The 27,434-nt window shown below is 52.8% G+C and overlaps 3 protein-coding genes across 5 annotated transcripts in view; all 3 read left to right on the top strand.

Moving 5' to 3' along the window:
* LOC138839183 (glyoxylate/hydroxypyruvate reductase B-like) overlaps positions 1-1,733 on the top strand; it is a 43,090-nt gene extending 41,357 nt beyond the window's left edge. For all 3 annotated transcript variants that reach the window (XM_070038794.1, XM_070038793.1, XM_070038792.1), the window contains one exon: positions 734-1,733. In XM_070038794.1, coding sequence (XP_069894895.1) covers positions 734-890 — 157 coding nt within the window. In that variant the 3' untranslated portion in view covers positions 891-1,733. The remainder of the gene's footprint in view (positions 1-733) is intronic.
* A 1,064-nt stretch (positions 1,734-2,797) lies between these two features.
* Positions 2,798-3,715, top strand: LOC138839193 (uncharacterized). The gene has a single exon (XM_070038824.1). The coding sequence runs from the start codon at positions 2,798-2,800 to the stop codon at positions 3,713-3,715; it is 918 nt and encodes a 305-aa protein (XP_069894925.1).
* Positions 3,716-3,765: 50 nt separating this feature from the next.
* Positions 3,766-26,961, top strand: Rbfa (ribosome binding factor A). The gene is made up of 7 exons (XM_070038791.1): positions 3,766-3,983; positions 11,219-11,261; positions 12,878-13,054; positions 13,669-13,781; positions 17,645-17,729; positions 25,487-25,560; positions 26,466-26,961. The coding sequence occupies exons 1-7, from the start codon at positions 3,820-3,822 to the stop codon at positions 26,761-26,763; spliced, it is 954 nt and encodes a 317-aa protein (XP_069894892.1). The 5' UTR covers positions 3,766-3,819; the 3' UTR covers positions 26,764-26,961.
* Positions 26,962-27,434: the final 473 nt, after the last annotated feature.

The raw sequence follows: 27,434 nt of genomic DNA, 5'->3' as shown, positions 1-27,434 counted from the left end.
ATTTTAGTGAGTCAACCTTTTAGGACTAGAATCTTGGCTCTGTCACTAGGTAAACTAGACGTGTGCGTGTGTGGGCATGTGCATGCATGCATGTGTGCGTGTGTGGGCATGTGTGCATGGACTAGGGCTTGAATTCAGGGCAGGGGACTGTCCCTTAGACTTTTTCACTCAGGGCTGGTGCTCTACCACTTGAGTCACAGCTCCACTTCTGCTTTTTCAGATAAGAGTCTCAAGGACTTTCCTATGTGGGCTAGCTTTGAACTATGATCCCCAGATCTTAGCCTCCTGGGTAACAAGAACTATAAATATGAGCCATTAGTGCCAGCCAGGTTGACTTTTTATCCCTTGCCTTTCTCTTGGAAGAGAGTTTCCTTTTAATCAGCTAATTCTAGTTAATGAGAGTTTTCCTTCTGAATGCCACTCCTTATTAAAAGTGAATTTAGCTTGTGCCATAATGGCCAGACCAGCACCTTTGCTGGCTAGACCAACCCAAAGCTCTATGCTGTCTTGGAGGCAGTGTGTCTCATCACCACCATGGACAGTGCTGTTTGTGCTAATGGTCTATTTGCAGTTAGAGTACACATTTAGAACCAAAAATCCCAGGTCTCCCAGACGAGGGTTGCATGAGTGGTGGTGCAGTTGCGTGTGAGTGAACCCTGCCCTGTCTCAAGGTGGTGTTTCCAGGGAATGAAGCCAAACTGTTTCCAACAGCTCTCCTCACTCTGTATTCCAGGGAGCATCCTTTGTTGCAACTGAAGAATGTCATTCTGACGCCTCATATTGGGAGTGCCACTCACCACGCCAGACGACAGATGATGGAAAATATGGTTGCAAGCATCCTGGCTGCTCTCAGTGACCTTCCCATTCCCAATGAAGTGTTGCTTAAATGATTCCTGTGAACTGAGAATCTGCTCGGATGAAAAAATGTCAGATTAAAATGGGCAGAAGCTGTATTTTTTGTGTATTTTGTATAATACACGCATCATGTAGATTAGTTTCATACTGTTGAGATGGAAGTAATTGAAGAACAGTAATAATAAACTGGGTGCTGGGTTCACACTTGTAATGCTAGCTACTCAGGAGGCTGAGATCAGGAGAATGGAGGTTTTAAGCCAGAACAGGCAGAAGTTCTCAAAACCCCCATTCAGCATTCAAAACTGGATGTGGTGGTATAAGCTACCATGTAAAGGATTGTGGCCAAGTGGGCCCAGGCCAAAAGCTCAACCTTATCTCAAAAGTAACCAAAGCAAGAAGGGTTTTATGCATTCCCCAGGTGGTACACTGCTTGTCTAGTTAAGTGAGAAGCTGAGTTCAAACTCCAGTACTGCCGAAAAAGAACAGTAATAATAGAATATATCCACAAGACAGCTCCTGAGAGAAGTTACTCTTCTATAGGTTCAGCCTTCAAACAGATGAAAACCCTTAGGTTTGGTTTTTATTTGAATTTGGATAAAACCCCTGTGTTACAGCTGCAAATTTTCTGGTTGACTATGTTTCCTTCCTTCTTGTTAAATTATTTTTCTCATGTTCTTTTGTTATGGAGTGTCGCAGTGTATTCAGTTTGGCCTCTAATTTGGGATCCTGCTGCTTCAGCTTTCTAAACACTGAGGTTACAGGTTCGTGCAGTCACATCCCAGCTTTGTTAAAATACCGATCGCTTCCTGGGTTACGTACTCTCTATACTAGAATCAGTATTCATTTATTTCATTGAATAAACAGCTGCTGAGAACTTTCTAGGTCTCAAATTTTGTTCTCACTCTTGGCTATCACAGGAAAGAACATGCAGTGCTTGCTAGGGATGGGGCAGGGGCGTGCTTTTCAGTGGGAGAGACAAACGGCCACACTGTCCTGCGGCTGGCGAGGCGGGAGAGGGCAGGAACGGCGGGGCAGGGGGGTAGGTCTCCTTCAGGATGTCTGGATAATGAGGACAGGCCGGGGGCAGGAAAACCTGCCCTTGGCAGCCGGCTCCCTTTTGTGCTCGGTTTGAACCGTGTTCTCTGTGTGCACCTAGCTTTGTGGCCGGTCCTGGGCGCCGTCCCCAGCTCCAGGCCGGCGCTCGCCGCGGTCAGAGGTCGGAGCTCACGGACTTGGCTGGCTTCGAACCGCGACCCGCAGGTCTCGGCCTCCTGAGCGGCGGGCGACGGCGGAGCCCCGGCGGCGCCGCACTTCAGACGCCTTGAACCGCACCAGGCAGCGCCAGGGGCTCCCCCGCCCCGGGGTAGCTGGCCCCGCAGGGCCCGCCGGTGCTCGCGGCCTCCTCCGCGGGAATTCGCCCGGTCGGTGGTGTGCGGGGCTCGGGCCGGTTCACTTCCACGCAGGAGACCACGAGCCGCGACGGTATCTTGAGGCCCGCGCCCCCCCCCGCCCCCCCCCGCCCCCCCTGCCCGCGCCGCCCCCGCCTGCACCCCCTGCCCGCCCCGCCCCCGCCCCCCTGCCCGCGCCTGCGCCCCCTGCCCGCGCCGCCCCCGCCTGCGCCCCCTGCCCGCCCCGCCCCCGCCCCCCTGCCCGCGCCTGCGCCCCCTGCCCGCCCCGCCCCCGCCCCCCTGCCCGCCCCGCCCCCGCCTGCACCCCCTGCCCGCACCGCCCCCGCCTGCACCCCCTGCCCGCACCGCCCCCGCCTGCACCCCCTGCCCGCACCGCCCCCGCCTGCACCCCCTGCCCGCACCCTGCCCGGGCCGCCCCCTCCTGCACCCCCGCGCCCACGCACCCCCGCGCCCACGCACCCCCGCCCCGCGCCTGCGCCCCCTGCCCGCCACACCCCCGCCCCCTGCCCGCACCGTGCCCCCGCCCCCTGCCCATGCCGTGCGCACGCCCCCTGCCCGCGCCGTGCCCACGCCCCCTGCCCGCGCCGCGCCCCCTCACCCGCGCCCCCGCACCCTGCCCGCGCCGCGCCCCCTCACCCGCGCCCCCGCACCCGCCCCCGCGCCCCCCGCACCCTGCCCGCGCCGCGCACCCTCACCCGCGCCCCCGCACCCTGCCCGCCCCCCCGCCCCCTCACCCGCGCCCCCGCACCCTGCCCGCCCCCCCGCCCCCTCACCCGCGCCCCCGCACCCTGCCCGCCCCCCCGCCCCCTCACCCGCGCCCCCGCACCCTGCCCGCCCCCTCACCCGCGCCCCCGCACCCTGCCCGCCCCCCCGCCCCCTCACCCGCGCCCCCGCACCCTGCCCGCGCCGCGCCCCCGCACCCTGCCCGCGCCGCGCACCCTCACCCGCGCCCCCGCACCCTGCCCGCCCCCCCGCCCCCTCACCCGCGCCCCCGCACCCTGCCCGCCCCCCCGCCCCCTCACCCGCGCCCCCGCACCCTGCCCGCGCCGCGCCCCCGCACCCTGCCCGCGCCGCGCCCCCGCACCCTGCCCGCGCAGCGGCTGGGCCTCGGGGCTGCCAGCTCTGGCGGCGGGCTGACACCCACGCAGGAGCCGCCCTCTGCTGCGGCTGCGCTGACTCCAGGGAAGGAAGGCTTGCGCGTCGTCTGCTCGGGCTGCCCTGGAGCTGCGGCTCCGGCTCCGGGCGCCACCACCTGTCCTACCAGAGGGACCGCCGCCCGAAGCCCCGCCCTCCCCACAGACACCCCGCCCCTCACTCAGGGCGGAAGCCCCGCCCTCACCACGCAAGTCCCGCCCATTACGTTGGCCGAAGTCCCGCCCCTCCCTCGCCACAGAAGCGCCGCCCGTCACTCACGGCCGAAGCCCCGCCCCTCACGCACGCACGCAGGATGAAGCCACGCCTCTCCCGTACACGGGCGAGGCCGCTCCTCCGTCCGCGGGGCAGAGGCCCCGCCCCCACGTTCGGGACGTCGTCGGCGCGGCCGGTCTGGCGCGGCATGTGGGCCCCGCTGCGGGTGCGTGGCGTCGGCGGGGCCGGGCTGCGGGTCCTGCGGGCCGTCGGGGGTGCCGCGCTCCTCCCCAGCCGCGCGCGGGGCCTGCACGGCTCCGCCGTTGTCTGCGGCTCGAAGAACCTGCTCAAGAAATTTGCCTCCAAAACCAAGTATGCGCGGGGCGGGGCGCGGCGGGCCGGGTCCGCGGGGCCCGTGTCTGCGGGATCGGGGCCGGTGTCCGCGGGGCCCGTGCCTGCGGGATCGGGGCCGGTGTCCGCGGGGCCCGTGTCTGCGGGATCGGGGCCGGTGTCCGCGGGGCCCGTGTCTGCGGGATCGGGGCCGGTGTCCGCGGGGAGCAGGCCCGAGGGGGGTAGGGCAGTGTCAGGGGAGCAGGGGGGTAGGGCAGTGTGAGGAGAGCAGGGGGGTAGGGCAGTGTCATGGGGAGCAGGGGGGTAGGGCAGTGTCATGGGGAGCAGGGGGGTAGGGCAGTGTCAGGGGAGCAGGGGGGTAGGGCAGTGTCAGGGGGAGAGGGTAGGGCAGTGTCAGGGGAGCAGGGGGTAGGGCAGTGTCAGGGGAGCAGGGGGGTAGGGCAGTGTCAGGGGGAGGGGGTAGGGCAGTGTCAGGGGAGCAGGGGGTAGGGCAGTGTCAGGGGAGCAGGGGGGTAGGGCAGTGTCAGGGGGAGCAGGGGGGTAGGGCAGTGTCAGGGGGAGGGGGTAGGGCAGTGTCAGGGGAGCAGGGGGGTAGGGCAGTGTCAGGGGAGCAGGGGGGTAGGGCAGTGTCAGGGGAGCAGGGGGGTAGGGCAGTGTCAGGGGGAGCAGGGGGGTAGGGCAGTGTCAGGGGGAGGGGGTAGGGCAGTGTCAGGGGAGCAGGGGGGTAGGGCAGTGTCAGGGGAGCAGGGGGGTAGGGCAGTGTCAGGGGAGCAGGGGGGTAGGGCAGTGTCATGGGGAGCAGGGGGTAGGGCAGTGTGAGGAGAGCAGGGGGGTAGGGCAGTGTCATGGGGAGCAGGGGGGTAGGGCAGTGTCAGGGGAGCAGGGGGGTAGGGCAGTGTCATGGGGAGTAGGGGGTAGGGCAGTGTCAGGGGGAGCAGGGGGGTAGGGCAGTGTCAGGGGGAGGGGGTAGGGCAGTGTCAGGGGGAGGGGGTAGGGCAGTGTCAGGGGGAGGGGGTAGGGCAGTGTCAGGGGAGCAGGGGGGTAGGGCAGTGTGAGGGGGAGGGGGTAGGGCAGTGTGAGGGGGAGGGGGTAGGGCAGTGTCAGGGGGAGGGGGTAGGGCAGTGTCAGGGGGAGCAGGGGGTAGGGCAGTGTGAGGGGAGTAGGGGGTAGGGCAGTGTCAGGGGGAGGGGGTAGGGCAGTGTCAGGGGAGCAGGGGGGTAGGGCAGTGTCAGGGGGAGGGGGTAGGGCAGTGTCAGGGGGAGCAGGGGGTAGGGCAGTGTCAGGGGAGCAGGGGGTAGGGCAGTGTCAGGGGGAGGGGGTAGGGCAGTGTCAGGGGAGCAGGGGGGTAGGGCAGTGTCAGGGGGAGGGGGTAGGGCAGTGTCAGGGGAGCAGGGGGGTAGGGCAGTGTCAGGGGGAGGGGGTAGGGCAGTGTCAGGGGAGCAGGGGGGTAGGGCAGTGTCAGGGGGAGCAGGGGGGTAGGGCAGTGTCAGGGGGAGGGGGTAGGGCAGTGTCAGGGGAGCAGGGGGGTAGGGCAGTGTCAGGGGAGCAGGGGGGTAGGGCAGTGTCAGGGGAGCAGGGGGGTAGGGCAGTGTCAGGGGGAGCAGGGGGGTAGGGCAGTGTCAGGGGGAGGGGGTAGGGCAGTGTCAGGGGAGCAGGGGGGTAGGGCAGTGTCAGGGGAGCAGGGGGGTAGGGCAGTGTCAGGGGGAGGGGGTAGGGCAGTGTCAGGGGAGCAGGGGGGTAGGGCAGTGTCAGGGGGAGGGGGTAGGGCAGTGTCAGGGGAGCAGGGGGGTAGGGCAGTGTCAGGGGGAGCAGGGGGGTAGGGCAGTGTCAGGGGGAGGGGGTAGGGCAGTGTCAGGGGAGCAGGGGGGTAGGGCAGTGTCAGGGGGAGCAGGGGGGTAGGGCAGTGTCAGGGGGAGGGGGTAGGGCAGTGTCAGGGGAGCAGGGGGTAGGGCAGTGTCAGGGGAGCAGGGGGTAGGGCAGTGTCAGGGGGAGGGGGTAGGGCAGTGTCAGGGGAGCAGGGGGGTAGGGCAGTGTCAGGGGGAGGGGGTAGGGCAGTGTCAGGGGGAGGGGGTAGGGCAGTGTCAGGGGGAGGGGGTAGGGCAGTGTCAGGGGGAGGGGGTAAGGCAGTGTCAGGGGAGCAGGGGGGTAGGGCAGTGTCAGGGGAGTAGGGGGTAGGGCAGTGTCAGGGGGAGGGGGTAGGGCAGTGTCAGGGGGAGCAGGGGGTAGGGCAGTGTGAGGGGAGTAGGGGGTAGGGCAGTGTCAGGGGGAGGGGGTAGGGCAGTGTCAGGGGGAGCAGGGGGTAGGGCAGTGTGAGGGGAGTAGGGGGTAGGGCAGTGTCAGGGGGAGGGGGTAGGGCAGTGTCAGGGGAGCAGGGGGGTAGGGCAGTGTCAGGGGGAGGGGGTAGGGCAGTGTCAGGGGAGCAGGGGGTAGGGCAGTGTCAGGGGAGCAGGGGGGTAGGGCAGTGTCAGGGGGAGGGGGTAGGGCAGTGTCAGGGGAGCAGGGGGGTAGGGCAGTGTCAGGGGGAGCAGGGGGGTAGGGCAGTGTCAGGGGGAGGGGGTAGGGCAGTGTCAGGGGAGCAGGGGGGTAGGGCAGTGTCAGGGGGAGGGGGTAGGGCAGTGTCAGGGGGAGGGGGGTAGGGCAGTGTCAGGGGGAGGGGGTAGGGCAGTGTCAGGGGGAGGGGGTAGGGCAGTGTCAGGGGGAGGGGGTAAGGCAGTGTCAGGGGAGCAGGGGGGTAGGGCAGTGTCAGGGGAGCAGGGGGGTAAGGCAGTGTCAGGGGAGTAGGGGGTAGGGCAGTGTCAGGGGGAGGGGGTAGGGCAGTGTCAGGGGGAGGGGGTAGGGCAGTGTCAGGGGGAGGGGGTAGGGCAGTGTCAGGGGGAGGGGGTAGGGCAGTGTCAGGGGGAGGGGGGTAGGGCAGTGTGAGGGGAGCAGGGGGTAGGGCAGTGTGAGGGGAGCAGGGGGTAGGGCAGTGTCAGGGGGAGGGGGGTAGGGCAGTGTCAGGGGGAGGGGGTAGGGCAGTGTCAGGGGGAGGGGGTAGGGCAGTGTCAGGGGAGTAGGGGGTAGGGCAGTGTCAGGGGGAGGGGGTAGGGCAGTGTCAGGGGGAGGGGGTAAGGCAGTTCAGGGGAGCAGGGGGTAGGGCAGTGTCAGGGGAGCAGGGGGTAGGGCAGTGTGAGGGGGAGGGGGTAGGGCAGTGTCAGGGGGAGCAGGGGGTAGGGCAGTGTCAGGGGGAGGGGGTAGGGCAGTGTCAGGGGGAGGGGGTAGGGCAGTGTCAGGGGGAGCAGGGGGTAGGGCAGTGTGAGGGGGAGGGGGTAGGGCAGTGTCAGGGGGAGCAGGGGGTAGGGCAGTGTCAGGGGGAGGGGGTAGGGCAGTGTCAGGGGGAGGGGGTAGGGCAGTGTCAGGGGGAGGGGGTAGGGCAGTGTCAGGGGAGCAGGGGGGTAGGGCAGTGTCAGGGGGAGGGGGTAAGGCAGTTCAGGGGAGCAGGGGGCGGCAGGGCGCAGCCCCACAGGGCTCAGGGTCACCAGGAGGGAGGTGCTGTGTTATTAGATGGCTGTGGAGGGACCTTTGTCCCCTTTAAGATCAGCGCAAAGAAAAGCTGGGTGCAGAAATTCACATCTCCTATGCTAACTGCTGGAACCCTAACATAGCCAGCATCCAGGCAGGAAGCAGTGAGTGAGCCGGCCTCGTGGCTCAGCCTGTCATCCTAGCTACTCAGGAGGCTGAGATCTGAGGATCATGGTTCAAAGCCAGCCAGGGCAGGAAAGTTTATGAGACCTTTTTTGTTGTGGGTCGTGGGGCTTGAACTCTGGGCCTGAGTGCTGTCCCAGCGCTCTTCAGCTCAAGGTGAGCGCTCTACCACTTGATCCACAGTGCCACTTCCCGCTTTTTCTCTTTATGGGGTGCTGAGGGATCAAACCCCGGACCTCATGAATGTGAGACAAGCACTCTACCTCTGAGCCAACGTCCTGCCCTTCCTGACACCACTAGGAAGACGGAAGTGGAGCTGTAGCTCAAAGTAGTAGAGCCCCAACCCTGAACAAAAGAGCTCAAGGACTGTGCCCAGGCCCTGGTTTCAAACCCCACAACCCACTAAAAAGAACCCACACAGCCACGTTTACACCCACTCTCTTCTCCTTCCTTTTTGTACAGCTTTGGAGTCTTCTGAGAACATGTGTCAGGTTAAAAGAAAAATCAGCAAAATGGTTCATCGTTTCTAGTCTTGTCAACACAAGTGTAACAAGAGACTCACTTCTTCCTTATTAATGCCTTCTGTATGGCCTTGGTTTGAGGAGCAGTGCTCTTTTAGGTGGTCTTTCTTTGATGAATAAAGGTCGTCCTGGTGGCTAGGTGGGACTGGATGTTGTGGTCATAGCTTTGGCTTGTTGGGCAGGTGCTGTATTTGTGACCACTTGAACTGTGCCCACCCTATTATATGCCTTAGTTGTTTTCCAGGTAGAGTCTTACATTTTTGCCTGGAACTGGCTTCAGACTTCAGTCTACCAAATCTGGATTATTGATGGAGTGATCTCCAATCTCAGTCCTCCAGACTCTGCCTCTGATCAGCTGGGATGCTAGGTGTCAGCCCTGGGACCTCATTTGTTTTTCTTTTGGAGCTCTCTCTCGGAGCTCTCTTCTCTCTCTTCCTTGTTTCTCCCCCTTCTCCCCACCCCCCCACCCCCAGGCTTTTTTTCCTGCCAGTACTAGGACTTGAATTTAAGGCCTGGGTGGGTCACTTAGTTTTTTTTCCTCTCAAGTGTTCTACCACTTGAGCCATGTTTTCACCTGCCCACCCTCATTGGAATATCTTTGTTTTCTTCATGGATTTGGGAGGGGAGCTGGCTGAGATAAAGAGCCCTTTCCACCCATCATCCAGGGTATATTCAGCCCCCACGATTATCACTCCATTTTCCATACTGTCTTGTTGGGAGAAAATTGCTGCAGTGGAGGATTATGCCTCAGATTTTCTACAGTTCTGAATCTGAGTCCATACTCAGTGAGGACTCATGAATGATAATCCAATTTTGCTTAAAATGCTTCACTTTTTAAAAAATGTTCCATCTTTGGCCATTATGAGTCCTCTCCACCCTTTTACTAACCCATCATAAGGCGCGCTGTGTATGTCCAGGCGTTTACCGTCTACTACCATGCTCAACAAAATGTTCTAGGTGTTTACCATCTACTAACATGCTCAACAAAATGTTCCAGGTGTTTACCATCTACTAACATGCTCAACAAAATGTTCTAGGTGTTTACCATCTACTAACATGCTCAACAGAATGTTCCAGGCGTTTACCGTCTACTAGCATGCTCAACAAAATGTTCTAGGTGTTTACCGTCTACTAGCATGCTCAACAGAATGTTCTAGGTGTTTACCGTCTACTAGCATGCTCAACAGAATGTTCTAGGTGTTTACCATCTACTAGCATGCTCAACAGAATGTTCTAGGTGTTTACCGTCTACTAGCATGGTCAACAGAATGTTCTAGGTGTTTACCGTCACTAGTATGCTCAACAGAATGTTCCAGGCTTTTACTGTCTGCTAGCATGCTCAACAGAATGTTCTAGGTGTTTACCATCTACTAGCATGCTCAACAGAATGTTCTAGGTGTTTACCGTCTACTAGCATGGTCAACAGAATGTTCTAGGTGTTTACCGTCACTAGTATGCTCAACAGAATGTTCCAGGCTTTTACTGTCTGCTAGCATGCTCAACAGAATGTTCCAGGTGTTTACCGTCTACTAGCATGCTCAGCAGAATGTTCCAGGCTTTTACTGTCTACTAGCATGCTCAGCAGAATGTTCTAGGTGTTTACCGTCTACTAGCATGCTCAGCAGAATGTTCCAGGCTTTTACTGTCTACTAACATGCTCAGCAGAATGTTCCAGGCTTTTACTGTCTACTAGCATGCTCAGCAGAATGTTCTAGGTGTTTACCGTCTACTAGCATGCTCAGCAGAATGTTCCAGGCTTTTACTGTCTACTAACATGCTCAGCAGAATGTTCCAGGCTTTTACTGTCTACTAACATGCTCAGCAGAATGTTCCGGGCGTTTACCGTCTACTAGCATGCTCAGCAGAATGTTCCAGGCTTTTACTGTCTACTAACATGCTCAGCAGAATGTTCCAGGCTTTTACTGTCTACTAACATGCTCAGCAGAATGTTCCGGGCGTTTACCGTCTACTAGCATGCTCAGCAGAATGTTCCAGGCTTTTACTGTCTACTAGCATGCTCAGCAGAATGTTCCGGGCGTTTGTGTTTTGTTTTTCTCCTGGAGTTCATTTTGATGGCTATTCGTTCAATGCTCAGAGGCACAGAGGCCTTGCACCTGTGTGTTCCTCCCCTAAAGATGGCCTTCTTTGGTCTCACCATGTGTGAGTGTCCAGAGTTCTAAATAACTTATCGTACTCTGGTATATTTTAGATCTAGCTTCCGTATTTGTCCCTCTGAGCTCCCAGGTCCATATACCCTCTGTCTCAACTCTGGAACCAACCATTTCTCCACGGAGCTATGATTATTGAGAAGTAGTGTTGAAAGCCGTGGTCTGAGATCCAGGTGCACCTCAGTGTATTGACTTACTTAGGAATGTTTTTGTATGAAACCATTGTCTCTAGCTCTAGTGTATTCTGTGGATTCTTTAGCCTCTTGGTCTTACTGTCCTTCCTTCCCTAACAGTTATCTAATTGGTGTTTTGGTATACATATCAGAACCATCCTCTTGTGAATCTCTGAGACTACTTGGTCAACTACACATAGTGCTTACATGCTGCTTGGAAGATGTGTTATTTATTTTTATTTATTTATTTTTTTTTTGTCATTCGTGGGGTTTGAACTCTGGGCTTGGACACTGTCCCTCAGCTCTTCAGCTCAAGGCGAGTGCTCTACCGCTTGAGCCACAGCACCACTTCCAGTTTTCTAGTGGTTTATTGGAGAGAAGAGTCTCATGGACTTTCCTGCCTGGGCTGGCTTTCAACCGTGATCCTCAGATCTCAGCCTCCTAAGTAGCTAGGATTACAGGTGAGAGCCATCGGTGCCTGGCCAGAAGATGTGTTTAAAGGGCCCCTTTCTCTTCCCTTGAGACTATAGATAAGCTTTAAAACTTAAGTGAAAACTTTTTCTTTCCTATCCCCATAGCCATGTTGTTGTTTTCCATTAAACATCTGTGTTTCTTAGGCCCTCCTCTATTCTGATCCTAGAGTCACAGCCTCTAGAGCCCACTTACATAACTCTTCTTCATTTTCCTACTTAATTTTTGTTTTTTCCACATAGGAAGAAGTTTTGGTATGAGAGTCCTTCCCTGGGGCCTCACCTGGTAAGTAAAAAGCATAGTTATAACCTTTATAATTGTGAGGCGGGAGGGAAAGTTAAAAGTGGGAAGATTGTAGCCTGCAAACGTTCCATTTCTACTTTGTTGGATAGACAGACAATCTGCCAGTGGAGCTAGATGCTACTGAAGCATAGATTTCAACACTCTCAGAGAAAAAAGTAATACTGCTGAGTTTTCTAAAATGTTCTTTGACCAAATTTCAATAATTTAATGTATGGTCAGCTTTTAGTGTATATACTATAGCTGTTGATATGATGATACAAATACTTTAACAGAGTAAAAGGCTGGGCTGTAGCTTGATGATGGAATGTGAGAAAGCTCCTGAAATCAGTTCCCAACACAGCAAAGAAAAATGAAAGCTTTCCAGGGTGAATTTTATGGTGTATGGATAACATGTTAAAAGAAAAAAAAAAAAAACAAAACAAAAGCCAGACACCAGTGGCTCACACCTGTAATTCTGGCTACTCAGGTGGCTGAGATTTGAGGATCACAGGTCTAAGCCAGCCTGGGCAAGAAAGTCTGTGATACTCTTTTTTTTGTTGGTGGTCGTGGGGCTTGATCTTTGGGCCTGGATGCTGTTCCTGAGCTCTTCAGCTCAAGGCTAGCGCTCTACCACTTGAGCTATAGCACCATTTCTAGTTTTCTGGTAGTTTATTGGAGATAAGAGTTTCACGGACTTTCCTGCCCTGGCTGGCTTTGAACCACGATCCTCAGATCTAGGCCTCCTGAGTAGTAGGATTACAGGTGTGAGCCACTGGCGCCCGGCTGTGAGACTCTTATCTTCACTAAACTACTAAAAAGTCAGAAGTGGAGCTATGGCTCAAGTGGTACAGCACTAGCCTGAGCACAAAAGTTCAAGGACAGCGCCCAGGCCCAGAATTCAAGCCCCAGGAACAGCATGTGCACACTACACACTCCAACAAAGGAAAAAACAATCTAAGTTCTGGTGATTCACAGTTACAGTCTCAGCGAAGATCTGAGGATTGTAGTTTAAAGCCAGCCTAGGCAGACATCTCCAAAAATTTCTCTCCAATTAAACAGCAAGAACCTGGAAGTAGAGGCATGGCTCAAGTACAACAGAGTGTCAGCGGTGAGAGAGGACGGCCCTGAACTCAAGCCATGGTACTGGTACACACACAAGCGAACACACACACACCAATTAAATAAACATTTAAAATATCCCACATTAGCAGCACTTTTATTTTATTTATTTATTTATTTATTTTTGGGTCCGATAGTGGGGCCTGAACTCTGGGCCTGGGCGCTGTCCCTCAGCTCTTCAGCTCAAGGCTAGCGCTCTACCACTTGAGCCACAGCACCACTTCCAGCTTTTTTTTTCTGTGTATGTGGTGCTGAGGAATCGAACCCAAGGCCTCATGCATGTGAGGCAAGCACTGTACCACTGAGTTATCTTCCCAGCCCCTAGCAGCACTTTTAGTATGGAAGTATTGAAGTATTTTACCAGGTAAAATCAGGAAGGATCTGTGATTAGCAAAAAGTGTCTATCTAGTTGTCAGCTTAGCCCTGCCCTAGCCCCTGTGTAGGTCTGTGGAGTTGGTCTCTGTGGTAATTCTGTCCTTGGTGTATTCTTATTAATGTAGGCCCACAAGCCATCCAAGCTGGACTTCCTCAACAAGAAGACCTCAAAGACCACCACCAAGGAAGACCATGTGCGCCTGAGGACCTTGAACGGCCTCCTTCTTAAAGCACTGACAGATCTGCTGTGCACCCCTGAAGTAAGCCAGGAAGTCTGTGACCTGAACGTGGAGCTCTCCAAGGTAGGTGGCAGGCCAGACCTCCCAGTCTTGCCTTCCCTTCTCACCATCATGGTTTTTATCTGGGCTACAGGGTGATGTCCAGTCTGGCCATCTTAAGTTCTGGAGGACCCTGTGCTGTGGCACAGAAGCATCACCTTCCTTCCTTCCTTCCACCGGGCAGGGGACTGTAACCACACGGGCCCTGGCATGTTGGACAGCTAGCCAGTGTCAAGTATGGACTGGATTGTTGGAAGAAGTCTAAGGGTGTGCTGAGGTGTAGGCATGCTATGTTTAACCCAGCATTGAGACAAAGGAGAGTCCTTCCACCTCTAAAGAGAGAGTTGAGCAGACAACAGACAGCAGCTGGGTGTTTCCAGTGAGCATCTTGGCAAAACTCCGTGAAGCCAGTCCCCTGCAGTCAGGTGACTGAGCAGGTGGGTGGTGGGACCTGGAGAGAAGAAGCAAGTGCATTTTGCTCTCAGCCATGACATCTCAGCGCCAGTGGGTGGTGGTCGCTGCTAGCTCTCACAGGGAGGCGTTCAGGCACAGAGGAACTGCGGCTTTTCACCTCCAGACTGTTGTCTGTGTGTGAACCACTGTAAACATGAAGTGACCTGTGTCTGGCTGGGTCTCAGGTCTCGCTGGCTTCGGACTTCTCAGCCTGCCGTGTGTACTGGAAGACGGGTCTCTCCGCAGACCAGAACAAGCACACAGAAGCCGTCCTGCAGAGGAGCGCGGCACACATGAGGTGATCGTACTGGCTTCCCACAGGGGCCGCTTTCTGCCTGCACCCCGGCTGCTCCGCTCGCTCTCTCCTAGGTGTTCCTTTAAATTTTCTTATTAAGGATTTGTACTTTTCTCCTGTGCATGCTGGTCCTGGGGCTTGTACTCAGGGCCTGGGCACTGGCCCTGAGATTTTTCACTCAAGGCTTGCCATCTACCATTTGAACCAAATTGGACATAAAGAGTCTCACAGACTTTACTGCCTGGGCTGGCCTCAAACCGTGATCCTCAGATCTCCCGAGTAGGTAGGATTACAGGCACCCACTATAATTGTACTTTTAAGGAAAAAATTTGGAAGTATTTTCTTCAATTTCAGAATATAATTTGCCTTTTCCTATAAAACATAGTCTAGTCAGCTTTTTAAAAGTTTTATAGGGATCCAGAGCTCCTTTCAGGACTTTTTTGAGGTTAAGGATGTTTTCAACAAATACTCAAGATCCTTTGGTCTTTCTTTTGTCTGCCTGCCTGCCTGCCTGCCTGCCTGCCTGCCTTTCTTTCTTGTATTCTTTCTTTCTTTCTTTCTTTTTCTTTTTCTTTCTCTCTCTCTCTCTCTCTCTCCCTCCCTCCCTCTCTCTCTCTCTTTTTGTCTTTCTTTCTTTCTTTCTTTCTCTCTCTCTCTCCCTCCCTCCCTCTCTCTTTTTTCTTTCTTTCTCTCTCTCTCTCTTTCTTTCTTTCTTTTTCTTTATTTTTTTCTTGTTTTGGTCGTGGGGCTTGAACTTACAGCCTGGGCACTATCCCTGAGCTCTTTTGCTCAAGACTAGCGTTCTAACACTTTAAGCCACAGCTCCACTTCCAGTCTTTGAGTGGTTTATTGGAGATACAAGTCTCACAGAGATTTTTCTGCCTGGGCTGGCTTTGAACTATGATCCTCAGGGGCTGGGAAGATGGCTCAGTGGTAGAGCGCTTGCCTTGCATGCCAGAGGCCCTGGGTTCGATTCCTCAGCACCACATAAGCAAAAAGAAAAAAGCCGGAAGTGGCGCTGTGGCTCCAGTGGTAGAGCCCTGGCCTTGAGCTGAAGAGCTGAGGGACAGTGCCCAGGCCCAGAGTTCAGGCCCCATGACCAGACCCCCCAAAAAAACAAAAAAAACCAAATGAACTGTGATCCTCAGACTCAGCCTCCTGAGTAGCCACCGGAGCCTAGCCCTTTGCCTTTCTCAGTCTGCCAGGACTGGTGCCTGTTTGCACTGCTGCTGGTCTTCACTGTGAAGCACAGTGCCACTGTAAAGTGTTAAAGCAGTCATACCGCAAAGTATTTCATATGAACAAACAAAAAAGACCAAGTGTACAGCCTTGACCCACAAGGCCACGCCTGTTTAACACCCTGTGGGGAAAGCACCGTGATCCCGTCACAGCGCAGCTGTCAGCACCACGGCGGAGCCGAGCGAGCCCTGGGCTGCTCATCTCAAAGATGTGCTGAGTGACCCCAGTGCTTTGGGGAAACCAGCTGGCTTCACTGTTGTCACCAATAAAATGGACCTTCAGAGTAATAATCAGCTTACGAATTTATTTGTTTACTTACTTATTGTGCTAGTACTGGGGCTTGAGCTCAGGGCCTGGGCCTTGTCCCTTAGTTTTTCATTTTGATGATTGAGCTCCACTGTTCTTTGAGAGAACATCAACCATATTCATAATCTGTTGGGCCTCTCCCCCCTGCGGGTACCCAACTCTCAACAGAACCTGTTTTGCTTTCTGGTCATTTGTTTTCACTTTGTATTGTACATAGGAGTTTCAAAATGGTATCTCACACATGCACATAATTTACATGAACTTCCCCCCATTATTCCCTACCTTCCTGCTCCAATAAGATTCCTTATGCCATCTGCATTATGGACACAATGTACTCCAGCATTATTCATCCTCCCTTATTCTTTCTCTCTCCCCTTTCCCTCATCCTCCCCTAGATAGTCCCACAGTTATAATCATGCTGCACACACACACACACACACACACACACACACACACACACACACACACACACACACACACACACACACACACACACGTGCCTTTTTGTATTTTCATTTTATTACTGGAATAGGGTTTCAAGAACTCTGCCTGGGCTGACCTTAAGCTCAGATCTTCCCACTCCCACATCCGGAGTAGACAAGATTACGGGCATGGCACCTCACCTGGCTTGTTCTTACTTCTTTGAATGCCGTGGTCAGAATGTGGGCCACCGCCCGTGGCTTCAGATGCTAAGCGCATGTCTGGCGCTCCCTGGACACTCTGGAACTCTGCCATCACACTGCCACAGCTGGAGAGAATGTCTTTGTACAGCTCAGCGCTGTGACACACACCTGTGAGGTTGAGCTATACATGGAACACATTTCCTGAAACCTACACACTGTGCTTGAAAAGGGAACATTCAGCCAAGCTTTCGAAATGCCTGAAAACCAGACAACAACACAGCTGTTTCAATACTTGAAGAAAAGACTTTACTGTCTTGGTTTTGTTTAACAGTAAAAGATGAAATTGAAGCCAGGTGCTAACGGCTCAACACCTGTCATCCTAGCTACTCAGGAGGCTGAGATCTAAGGATCACAGTTCAAAGCCAGCCTGGGCAGAAAAGTCCATGAGACTTCTTTTGTGTGTGTGTCAGCTGTGAGGCTTGAACTCTGGCCCTGGGCGCTGTCCCTCAGCTCTTCAGCTCAAGGCGAGAGCTCTACTGCTTGAGCCACAGCACCACTTCCAGTTTTCTAGTAGTTTATTGGAGATAAGAGTCTCATTGACTTTCCTGCCTGGGCTGGATTTGAACCATGATCCTCAGATCTCAGCCTCCTGAGTAGCTTAGGATTACAGGCGTGAGCCACATGAGACTCTTATCTCCAATAAACTACTAGAAAACTGGAAATGGGCTGTGGCTCAAGTGGTAGAGAGCTTACCTTGAGCTGAAGAGCTGAGGGACAGTGTCCATGACCAGAGTTCAAGCCCCACAACCGACAAAAAAAAAAAAAAAGAGGCTGAAATCTGACATGAAGCCTTGGGTTTGATTCCTCAGTGCCACATACACAGAAAAAGCTGGAAGTGGAGCTGTAGCTCAAGTGGTAGAGCAATAGCCTTGGGCAGAAAAATCTCAAGGACAGCGCCCAGGCTCTGAGTTCAAGACCCATGACCAACCCAACCCCCTCCCCCCCAAATATATATAAATACTTCACACACACACACACAGCTGGGCACAAGTGGCTCATACCTGTAACCCTAGTTATTCAGGAAGCTGAGATCTGAAAACCTGGGCAAGAAAGTCTATGAGACGCTTATCTCCAATTAACCACAAAAAAAGCTCGACGTAGAGCTGTGGCTCAAGTAGTAGAATGATAGTCTTGAACAAAAAAATCTCAGGGACAGCACCCAGGCTCTGAGTTCAAGCCCCAGGACTGCTACAAAAAAATAAAAACCCAACACCCCAGGTGCTTGCCTAGCACATGGGTTCAATCTCAAATATTGCAAGTAAGTAAGTAAATAAGTGACAAAGAAATAGGTAAATACACAAATGGAATGGTTAAGAACAGGAGTGATGCCTATACCCTTTGTGATACGGTAGTGTGATAACGGCTTTTGGTCTCATGTTTTCCTCTCTGCAGCCTTCCTTTTCTTCCTCACTTCTCCTCTTTGCCTCAACTCCTCTTCCCTTGCTTCTTGAGCCTGTGGGCTCGAGTGATCCTCCTGCTCTGCCTCCCTCATGGCTGAGAACGCAGGTGTGACACTACCTACTCTCACCTTTGAGTGACGTGATGATTGAGTCCGACTTTCAGTAGTGACTTTCATGTAGTTCACATTAAGCACCCTTCCTCTCTTCTAAATCTGCAAAACATGCAATCTCTCCTCAGACACCTGGTGATGTCCCAGCAGACACTGAGGAATGTGCCCCCCATAGTGTTTGTTCAAGACAGAAAAGACACAGTTCTGGCCAAGGTAAGGCTTTTTTGTTGTTGTTGGTGGTGGTCATGGGGCTTGAACTCAGGGCCTGGGTGTTGTCCCTGAGCTTTTCTGCCTAAGGCTAGCACTCTACCACTTTGATCCACAGCTACACTTCCAATTTTCTACTGGTTCATTCGAGATACGAGTCTCATGGGTTTTCCTACCTGGGCTGGCTTTGAACTGCAATCCTCAGATCTTAGCCTCCTGAGTAGTTAGGATTACAGGTGAGAGCCATCAGTGCCCAGCTCCAAAGTAAGGCTTTTTTTTTCCCGGTCAGTCATGGGACTTGAACTCTGGGAACTCTGGGCCTGGGTGCTGTCCCTGAGCTCTTCGGCTCAAGGCTAGTGCTCTCCCACTTGAGCCACAGCACCACTTCTGGTTTTCTGGTGGTTCATTGGAGATAAGAGTCTCATGGACTTTTCTGCCTGGGCTGGCTTTGAACTGTGATCCTCAAATCTCAGCCTCCTGAGTAGCTAGGATGACAGGCGTGAGCCACCGGCGCCCAGCCCTAATTGATTTTTGTTCGTTTTTGGCGCTGCTACTCTGGCTTGAATTCAAGACCTCATGTTCTTACTCAGCTTGGTCTTTCTTGGCAGAGAGGGAAAGAGAGGGAAGAAAGAAAGGAAAGAGAATCATCAAGCTATTATTTAAGATCTGTTTTTTAATGTCAGTGCTTACAGTTATAAACTTGCCTCCAGAACTGCCTTTGCTGTAACCCAGAGATTCTGATAAATTATTTTTCATTTTCATAGATTCTAGGAATTATCCTTTGTTATTTCTAAAATGATCTACTAGTTGTTCAGCAATGCAATTTCATTTTCATTTGTTCAAACACATTTTGTATAGTTTGTTTATAGTTGTTGATTTCTAGTTTCCCATTGTAGTCTTGATAAAATTACAGTGCTTTATTGCAGTTTTCATGTATTTTAAAATTTTATTAATTTAATTGTTTTTTTTTGTCGGTTGTGAGGCTTGAACTCTGGGCCTGGGCGCTGTCCCTCAGCTCTTCAGCTCAAAGTGAGCGCCCTACCACTTGAGCCACAGCACCACTTCTGGTTTTCTGGTGGTTAATTGGAGATAAGAGTCTCACAGACTTTGCTGCCCAGGCTGGCTTTGAACCATGATCCTCAGATCTCAGCTTACTGAGTAGGTAGGATTATAGGCGTGAGCCACCAGCACCCCGATAGTTTTCGTGTATTTCAACTCGCTTTACGTTCTCAGATATGGTCTCTGTTGGAGAAAGTTCCATGAACTTCTTTTTTTTTTTTTTTTTTGCTGGTCATGGGGCCTGAACTCTGGGTCTGGGCACTGTCCCTCAGCTCTTCAGCTCAAGGCTAGTGCTCTACCACTGGAGCCACAGCACCACTTCCAGCTTTTTCTGTTTATGTGGTGCTGAGGAATCGAACCCAGGGCCTCATGCTTGCAAGGCATGCACTCTACCGCTGAGCTACCTTCCCAGCCCCAGTTCCATGAACTTCTAAGAATAGATTGTATAGCTACTGGATGAAATGATCTATACTGTTGATTGATTTTGAGGCTCCTTTGTTAATTTTTTGTCTGGATGACTTGTCTGTTAGTGATAATAAGATATTGAAATCTCTTATTATTAATGTGTTAGTGTCTAGCTATGCTTTATAAGTCCAGTGGTATTTGTTTAATTAAATTAGATGTGCCAACATTTGGTGTTTATATGTTGGCAGTTGCTACTTCCTCTCTCTGAATTATCCTCTTAATGTATATAAATTGATTTTGTCTCTTCTGAGTAGTTTCTGTTTGAAATCTACTTTATCAGATGAGTGTGGCTACTCTTGCCTGCTTTCAGTCTTATTTTGTTGAAAATCATTTTCTGTCTTTTCACTTTGTGGTGTTTGTCAGTGAGATCTGTTTCTTTTATATAACAAATGGTAAGATCATTCTTTTTTTTTTTTTTTTTTGTCGGTCGTGGGGCTTGAACTCTGGGCCTGGGTGCTGTCCCTCAGCTCTTCAGCTCAAGGCGAGCACTCTACCACTTGAGCTACAGCGCCACTTCCGGTTTTCTGGTGGTTTATTGGAGATAGGAGTCTCACGGTCTCTCCTGCCCGGGCTGGCTTTGAACCGCGATCCTCAGATCTCAGCCTCCTGAGTAGCTAGGATTACAGGCGTGAGCCACCAGCGCCCGGCTAAGATCATTCTTTTTAATACATTCTGCCATTTGGTGTCTTTTGATTGGAGACCCTAGCGTTTATTTTTAATATGGAAAAGTATGTAGTATTTGCTGTCATTTCGATGTTTTTGTGATGATTGCTTCATTTTTCATTCTCACTTGCTAATCTACTTGTCTAGGGGGAGTTATTCTTTACAATATTTCCTCATCACATTTACTTTTCTCTATGTAGGATTCCTTTAAGTGCCTTCTTCAGTGCTGGTTTAATGGTCATGAATTTCTTTTTTTTTTTTTCCTTGCCAGTTCTGGGGCTTGAACTCAAGGCCTGGACACTGTCCCTGAGCTTGTTTTGCTCAAGGCTAGCACTCTACCACTTGAGCCACAGTGCCACTTCCAGCCTTTTCTGTGTATGTGGTACTGAGGAATCAAACGCAGGGCTTCATGCATGCTAGGCAAACACTCTGCCACTGAGCCACCTTCCCAGCCCATGAATTTCTTTAGTTTCATTTATCATGAAACTTTTTATTAATCTACATTAACCGTTATTTTCAGTGTTTGGAATATATCGTTCCATGTTCCTCTTGCTTTTAGAGTTTCTGTTGAAAAATATATTGTGTTCAGACGGGTTTACATTCGTAAATGACTTGTTGTTTCCCTAGTAGCTTTTAAGATTTCTTTTTTTTGTTGTTGTTGGTCATGGGGCTTGAACTCTGGGCTTGGGCGCTGTCCTTGTGCTCTTCAGCTCAAGGTGAGCGCTCTACCGCTTGAGCCACACAGCGCCACTTGCGATTTTCCAGTGCTTTATTGGAGATAAGAGTCTCACGGACTTTCCTGCCCAGGATGGCTTTGAACTTCGATGCTCAGATCTCAGCCTCCTGAGTAGGTAGGATTACAGGCCAGAGTCACCGGTGCCCGGCTAAGATTTCTTTTTGTTTTGTATATTTAGTGCCTTAACTATAATATATCTAGTATTTTTTTCTTCTCTGATCTTGACTGGTATTCTGAAAGCCTCCTGTACCTAGATGGATCTTGCCTTCTCAAGATTAGATTGTTTTCTGCTATTATTTTATTTTCTGTGCCTTGAGCTTATACTTTTTCTCTCTTTTGTACAAAGATTCTGAAGTTTGATCCTTTAATGGTGTCCTAGAAATCTTATGTGGTTCTTTTATGTATTTTTTTAGTATTTCTCTTTCTCTTTGCCTCATTGAACTAATCCTTTTACTTTATTTTTGATCTCTGATATTCTGTTTTCAACTTCATTCATTTTGTAAACAAGGCTTTCAAATGAGATTTTTAGTTGGGTTATTGAGCTATTAATTTTTAGGACTTGAACTCTGGGCCTGGGCACTGTTCCTCAGCTCTTCAGCTCAAAGCTAGTGCTCTACCACTTGAGTCACAGTGCCACTTCTGGCTTTTTCTGAATATGTGGTGCTGAGGAATCAAACCCAGGGCCTCATGCATGGGAGACAAGCACTCAACCACTGAGCCACCTTCTCAGCCCCCAGCCCTGAGGTTTGTTTGTTTTGTTGGTTGTGGGGCTTGAACTCTGGGCCTGGGCGCTGTCCCTCAGTTCTTCAGCTCAAGGCTAGCGCTCTACCACTTGAGCCACAGCGCCACTTCTGGCTTTTTCTGTTTATGTGGTGCTGAGGAATCGAACCCAGGGTCTCATGCATGCACTGAGCCACCTTCCCAGCCCTTTTTTGTTTTTTGGTTTTTTGCAGAGGTTTGCTTCTTAAGGTTAGCTCTCTACCACTTGTATCACAGCTCCAATTTCATCTCCTGTGGTTGATTGGAGACTAGTCTCATGGACTTTCCTGCCTAGGCTGGCTTCAAACCATGATCCTTGGGTCTCAGCCTTCTAAGGAGCATGAATCATCCAGTGTCCAACACATGTCAGTTTTAATTTTGTTCATTATTCTTGTTCTTTTGAGCTTATTTTTTTGAAATTTCTTCTGCTTTGCAGTGTGATGCTCTTTTTTTTTTGTTGTTGTTGTTGCTTGTAGGGCTTGAACTCAGCCTGGGCACTGAGTTCTTTTGCTCAAGGCTAGTGCTCTACTACTTTGAGCCACAACACCACTTCTGGTTTTCTGGTAGTTAATTGAGATAAGCGTCTCATAGTTCTTCCTGCCTGAGTTGGCTTTGAATCCCTATCCTCAGGTCTCAGCCTCCTGAGTAGCTAGGCATGTTCAATGGTTGACTTTTAGAACACTGGTTTTTTTTACATATTACTTGTGTTTCTTCACTGGGGTTTATGCATCTGAAACCAAAGTTTTTAATCACCTGGAATTTTTAATCACCTGTGGACGTTTAGCTGAATTGTCTCAGGTTCAAGGGGAGGGTAACAACTGAGCTCCTGTGCTCTTTCGCCACTGGACTTGGGGTTGGACATTTGCTTAGTGCTCAGGGACCAGCCTGACCCCGCACTACTAAAATCGGTGTAAATTGGCTGGAGTGCCTTGTGGGAGGCTAGCTGTAGGTACAGAGGCTTCCGTTCTTTGGGTGCTGGAACTGCTGTTGGCCGCTGGGAAGATTCCCACTTGCTCTGCAAGCTCCCTGGTTTTTCCCTGGGTGGGCAGGAGAACCACATCACTCTGCTTACTGACCCCATACACAGTTAGTGACCCTGTGTGAAGGAGGGAGCCATGAGAGTTTGGCAGTTCTTCTTTTGGTCGTTTGTGGGGCTGTCCCTCAGCTCCTGATCCACAGTGCCCACTTTGGCCTTTTCTGTGCATGTAATGCTGAGGAATTGAACCCAGGGCCTCATGCATGTGAGGCAAGCACTGAGCCACTTTGCCAGCCCTGGCAATTCTTAATTGGCAGCAGGATGTAGGTCTCAGGGAAGGTCTTACTGCCTTTGTTTTGATAAGATAATGAATTTACTTAACAAAGGGAAAGTAAAGCCCTTGGAAGAGCAAGCAGCAGGACTAGGACCAGCAACCCACTGTCCCTGGGTCTTACTGCTTTCTGGCTCCTTTTTTTTTTTTTGGGGGTCCGGTCATGGGGCTTGAACTGTGGGCCTGGGCGCTGTCCCTCAGCTCTTCAGCTCAAGGCTAGCGCTCTACCACTTGAGCCACAGCGCCACTTCCGGCTTTTTTCTTTTTGTTTATGTGGTGCTGAGGAATCGAACCCAGGGCCTCTGGCATGCAAGGCAAGTGCTCTACCACTGAGCCACCTTCCCAGCCCTGCTTTCTGGCTCTTCCCAGCAGTTTTCTCCTTGTACAGAGGAGGAGGAAGCAATGGTTGGATCTGCACTCCAGCCTTGACTTAGCTGGCAATCGAGTACACGCAGCCGAGCCAGGCCTGGAGGCGGGGTGCTTTGCTTCTGCCTCAGCCTGGATAGTGGGGTTCAGTCTTGGCCTCCCACCACAGGTGCCTACAGTGCCAGCCTCCATTCCCCACAGACTCAATGTCCCCCTTTCGCCTCCTTTTCAGCCAGTTCCATGGCTATGTGACAGGGTGTCCCAAGATTCTCTGAGCTGTACGAGTGCCTTGTTTTCAGGTCCCCGGAGTTTCAAACAATAGGCCCTCTCTTAATAGCCCTGCTGTCACACACTCTGATGAAGGGAGCTGTAATGTCTTTCTTTGAGGCCAGCCTTCCACCCCACAGTCTACTGTCTTACTGGATCCCAGCCTGGTTCGAAGCTTAAGGAAAGTGGAGGCTTCTCTTGTAGCTGGAATTAAATCTGTTGCCAAACTGTTGTGCCTGCGTGTCTTCTGCTTCTCCTCCTCCTTCTTGGGAGCTGGGGATGGGCTTGGAACTGTGCTGCTATTCTCTGCTGCCTCATTTTCTCTGGGCTTTTCTTCTTTTCTTTTGTCAGTCATGGGGCTTGAACTCTGGGCCTGGGCACTGTCCCTGAGCATTTCAGTTCAATGCTAGCGCTCTGCCACTTGAGCCACAGCATCACTTCTGGTTTTCTGGTGGTGAACTGGAGATAAGAGTCTCATGGACTTTGCCACCAAGGCTGATCCTCAGATCTCAGCCTCCTGAGTAGCTAGGATTACAGGTGTGAGCCACCGGCACTGGTAAAACCTTGAAACTTCTAATCCACCATCCTGCAACTCCTCTTGGTAACACAGCTTTTAAAAGATCCTTAGCACAGTGGCTCTTGCCTGTAATCCTAGCTACTCAGGAGGCTGAGTAGTTTCAAAGCCAGCAGTTCAAAGCCAGTACAGGGCAAAAAATCCCCATGAGATGCTTATCTCCTAACTAACCACTCAAAAACCAGAAGTGGAGCTATGACTCAAAGTGGTAGAGTACTAGCCTTGAGCAAAAGAGCTCAGGGACTGGGTCCAGGCCCTGAGTTCAAGCCCTACAACCACCAACAACAAAAAAGGTCATTGAGAAGGGTACAAACAAACAGGAAGGCCCTCATGCTCCCTGTTCCCAGCTTGGGCCCCCGAGGCAACTGCTTTTTCTGGCTTTAAGAGTTTCTCCTGGGCTGGGAAGGTGGCTCAGTGGTAGAGCGCTTGCCTTGCATGCATGAGGCCCTGGGTTCGATTCCTCAGCACCACATAAGCAGAAAAAAAAAGCCGGAAGTGGTGCTGGGGCTCAAGTGGTAGAGCTCTAGCCTTGAGCTGAAGAGCTGAGGCACAGCGCCCAGGCCCAGAGTTCAGGCCCCACGACCAGACCCCCCCCCCAAAAAAAAAAAAGAGTTTGTCCTTACAGATGACCGACCAGTGAATGAAAGTCGTTTCTCACGTTATATACCTGGAGCAGTGCTCCCCCTGCCTCTCACCTACATCTCGTACTGTGGTCTGTCTGTGGTCTCACACTTTTTTTTTTGGTCAGTTGTGGGGCCTGAACTCTGGCCCTGGACCCTGTCCCTCAGTTCTTCAGCTCAAGGCTAGCGCTCTGCCACTCGAGCCACAGCACCACTTCCGTTTTTCTGGTTGTTAATTAGAGATAAGAGTCTCCCAGACCTTCCTGCCCAGGTTGGGTTTGAACCATGATCCTCAGATCTCAGCCTCCCTAGTAGCTAGGATTATAGGTGTGAGCCACCAGCACCGGCGGTTGGATACTTTCATAAGTTCAAAACCTTTATATGCATAGTAACTTGATAGTAAAGTATGTTATACCTTGAAGTATTTACCAAAAATCACCAAATAATGTTGGCAATATCCTAGCTAAGTAACTATGACTTGCTAGAGCTGCACCAAGGAAAAGTATCTAATTTGACTTGTCTTTTCTTGGGCTTTGCACAGGTAGCTCTGAAAATGGAAGGAATGGCAAGCTGGAGGGAGGGATTTCCCCATCTAGAAGGAGAAGCCCTCTCCATGCAGTTCAGCTCTGGGGCCTGAGACCACTCCTCATGGCCACCCGTGGCAACAGGGTGGACTGTCCCTTCAGAGTGCCTGTCTCTGGTTCCTTCTGTCCTTGGGAAATTAAGTCCCACATGCATCCTTGGTGCCTTCTGGAATAGTCCTGATGAGGAAAGCATAAACTGGACTTGAACCACTGCTGCAAGAAGGTCTGCGGCCAGGTCCTGGCCTGGTCACTTTCACAGGTGGCCAGAGCCCCGCGCTGGGCCCTGCGGAGGCTGTGACCCAGTGCCTGCCGCTGCCCCTCAGAGGGAGCAGGGGTGCGGCTCACGCCTGTGCTCCTCCTCAGGTGGATGCGTTACTGGCAGCCGCCGACTTTGGACCCCCAGATGAGAAGGACAGTTTGGCACAGGCTGATTTGAGGTGAGGCTGTGACACAGGTGTACTTCCCAGGGCAGATGTCCAGATGGGAAGGTGCTGTTTGCTTTGTGCTCCCACTGGCAAGCCTTGCCCCGGGGCTCGCACCTGTCCACACTCAGTGGCCCGCGGCCATGTAGCCACAGTAACACAGCCGCTACTCCGTGGGCCTCCAGTCTGGTCTTGTGTGACTTGGTGTACTTCTGCCACGGGTTTGCAGCAGGCCAGCGGCCTCTAGTTACAGACCTTGCTGTGCTGGGAGGGCGGTGGTGGCATCCCGCTGGCGTGCTGTAGGAGGAGCTGGGCAGGAAGAGGCGGAGAGAGTTAGTGGGTACAGAAGCACCTTGAGGCACATGTGAGGCATTTGTGGGGGACCCTGCTCCCGGGATGGCATGCCCTGGGCAGAGCAGCATCTGTCCCTGACACTTGTCAACCCCACACGGCCACTTGGAGATCTGAGATCCAACCGGTGTGGTGGTGCCAAATAGAAAGCCTGGGACTGCATCTAGCCTGGCTTAGCCCAGACCCGTGGCAAGCCAGTCCAGGGAGCAGGTCCCAGCCTAAGGTTATAAGATCTCCTCGAGCCAACGTTCAGAGAGTGGAGGGCGATAGCTGTGCTCAGGCCGTGTTCTCAAGAGTGGATTGTGCTCGGGACCCTTGAGCTGGTGAGGGCTCTGAGCCCGCCTGGGACTGTCTAGCTGCTGTGCTCGGATGAAGGAGTTTGGTGTGCGACTGGCTGCCCACTGGCCCAGAGAACCAAAGCTGGAATTAGCCTTCTTCGCACAGCAGTCTCCAGGCCCCCTCCGATCGCGTCAGGAGTGTGCACATGTGGGTGCTGTAGTATGTCGGGCAGCAGCGCTCTGGTCTGGAGCTTGGCTCTTGCTTGGTGTAAAGGCTTCCTTCTCTTGCAGGAATCCAGGTGCCCTGTCACCAAATGACTCCCGGGGACCTGCTGTGCACTCATGTCTGTGTGGGATTGATCATGAGGCACTCAACAAGAAAGTAATGGAGTACAAACGGCGGAAGGAAAAGGGGCTCAGGGGTGTGGCGTTGGTGCCGCCACTGCAGGACCAGCAGCAGGTGGCTGGGCTGACACAGCCGGTAAGGAGGAAAAAGAAGTCTCTGCCCTGCCAGGACTGGGATGCCACGCCTGGGAGTGAGGAGGAGGAGGGGGAGAAGGGAAGTGGGAAAGGCACCGCGGGGTGCTGAGCAGAGGAGCTGCGGGCAGGGGGAGAGGCGGGGCACAGGCCTTCCCGTGGTGGAGGGGCAGGGTGCCCAGGAGCATTGTGTGAGGCGCGGCGCGTGTGCGCAGAGGGGTCTGCACGGTGATCCTCAGTGCAGGTGTGTCCGTTCTGCTGCTCGACATTCAGAGCTTTACTGTATATTTAAATACAATTTGCTACCAAAGCTCACAGTTGATTTGTTTCTCTATTCTCTTAACACTCTACTAAGAAAGAAAGGGAGGGAGGGAGAAAGGAGAGAGAAAGAAAAGTGGCCGGCTTGTCACCAAGATCCTCTCAAACATGGCAACAGTAAAATCATGTTTCACACAGCTCTGCCACGGAGTCAGAGCTGAGCTGCAGCTACCGAGGACGGTCCACAGGCTTGCCTTTGCTGGTGTCAGGGCTCGGGGTGGGCCCTGACCGTGGTCTCTTAGCACAGCTGTGCTGCACTTCTACCGTGGTTGGACAGGAAGGCGACGTGAGTTTGGATGGTCACTTGGTGACTCCAGTTGGGTTAACTCCGAAGGACTGACAACTCTACTTGGTGCCTCTGTCCACCTGGTGATTGCTCTGGAATCCACTCACATGTCCAGCCAACTGCTTTTTGCTCTGTAGGGAGTGTCTGACTCCCAGACCTAAGGATGAACACTTGCTAAA

This window comes from Dipodomys merriami, unplaced genomic scaffold (assembly GCF_024711535.1).
Source record: "Dipodomys merriami isolate MVZ:Mamm:240054 unplaced genomic scaffold, mDipMer1.0.p SCAF_297, whole genome shotgun sequence".
Lineage (NCBI taxonomy): Eukaryota > Metazoa > Chordata > Mammalia > Rodentia > Heteromyidae > Dipodomys > Dipodomys merriami.
This window is presented reverse-complemented; position numbering and strand designations above follow the sequence as displayed.

Excerpts from the sequence above, each read along its gene's own strand:
- LOC138839193 (XM_070038824.1), top strand. The coding sequence starts at position 2,798 with ATGCCGTGCGCACGCCCCCTGCCCGCGCCGTGCCCACGCCCCCTGCCC.
- Rbfa (XM_070038791.1), top strand. The coding sequence starts at position 3,820 with ATGTGGGCCCCGCTGCGGGTGCGTGGCGTCGGCGGGGCCGGGCTGCGG. Across the intron at positions 17,730-25,486 it reads AAGACACAGTTCTGGCCAAG|GTGGATGCGTTACTGGCAGC; the intron begins GTAAGGCTTTTT and ends GCTCCTCCTCAG. Across the intron at positions 25,561-26,465 it reads TTGGCACAGGCTGATTTGAG|GAATCCAGGTGCCCTGTCAC; the intron begins GTGAGGCTGTGA and ends CTTCTCTTGCAG.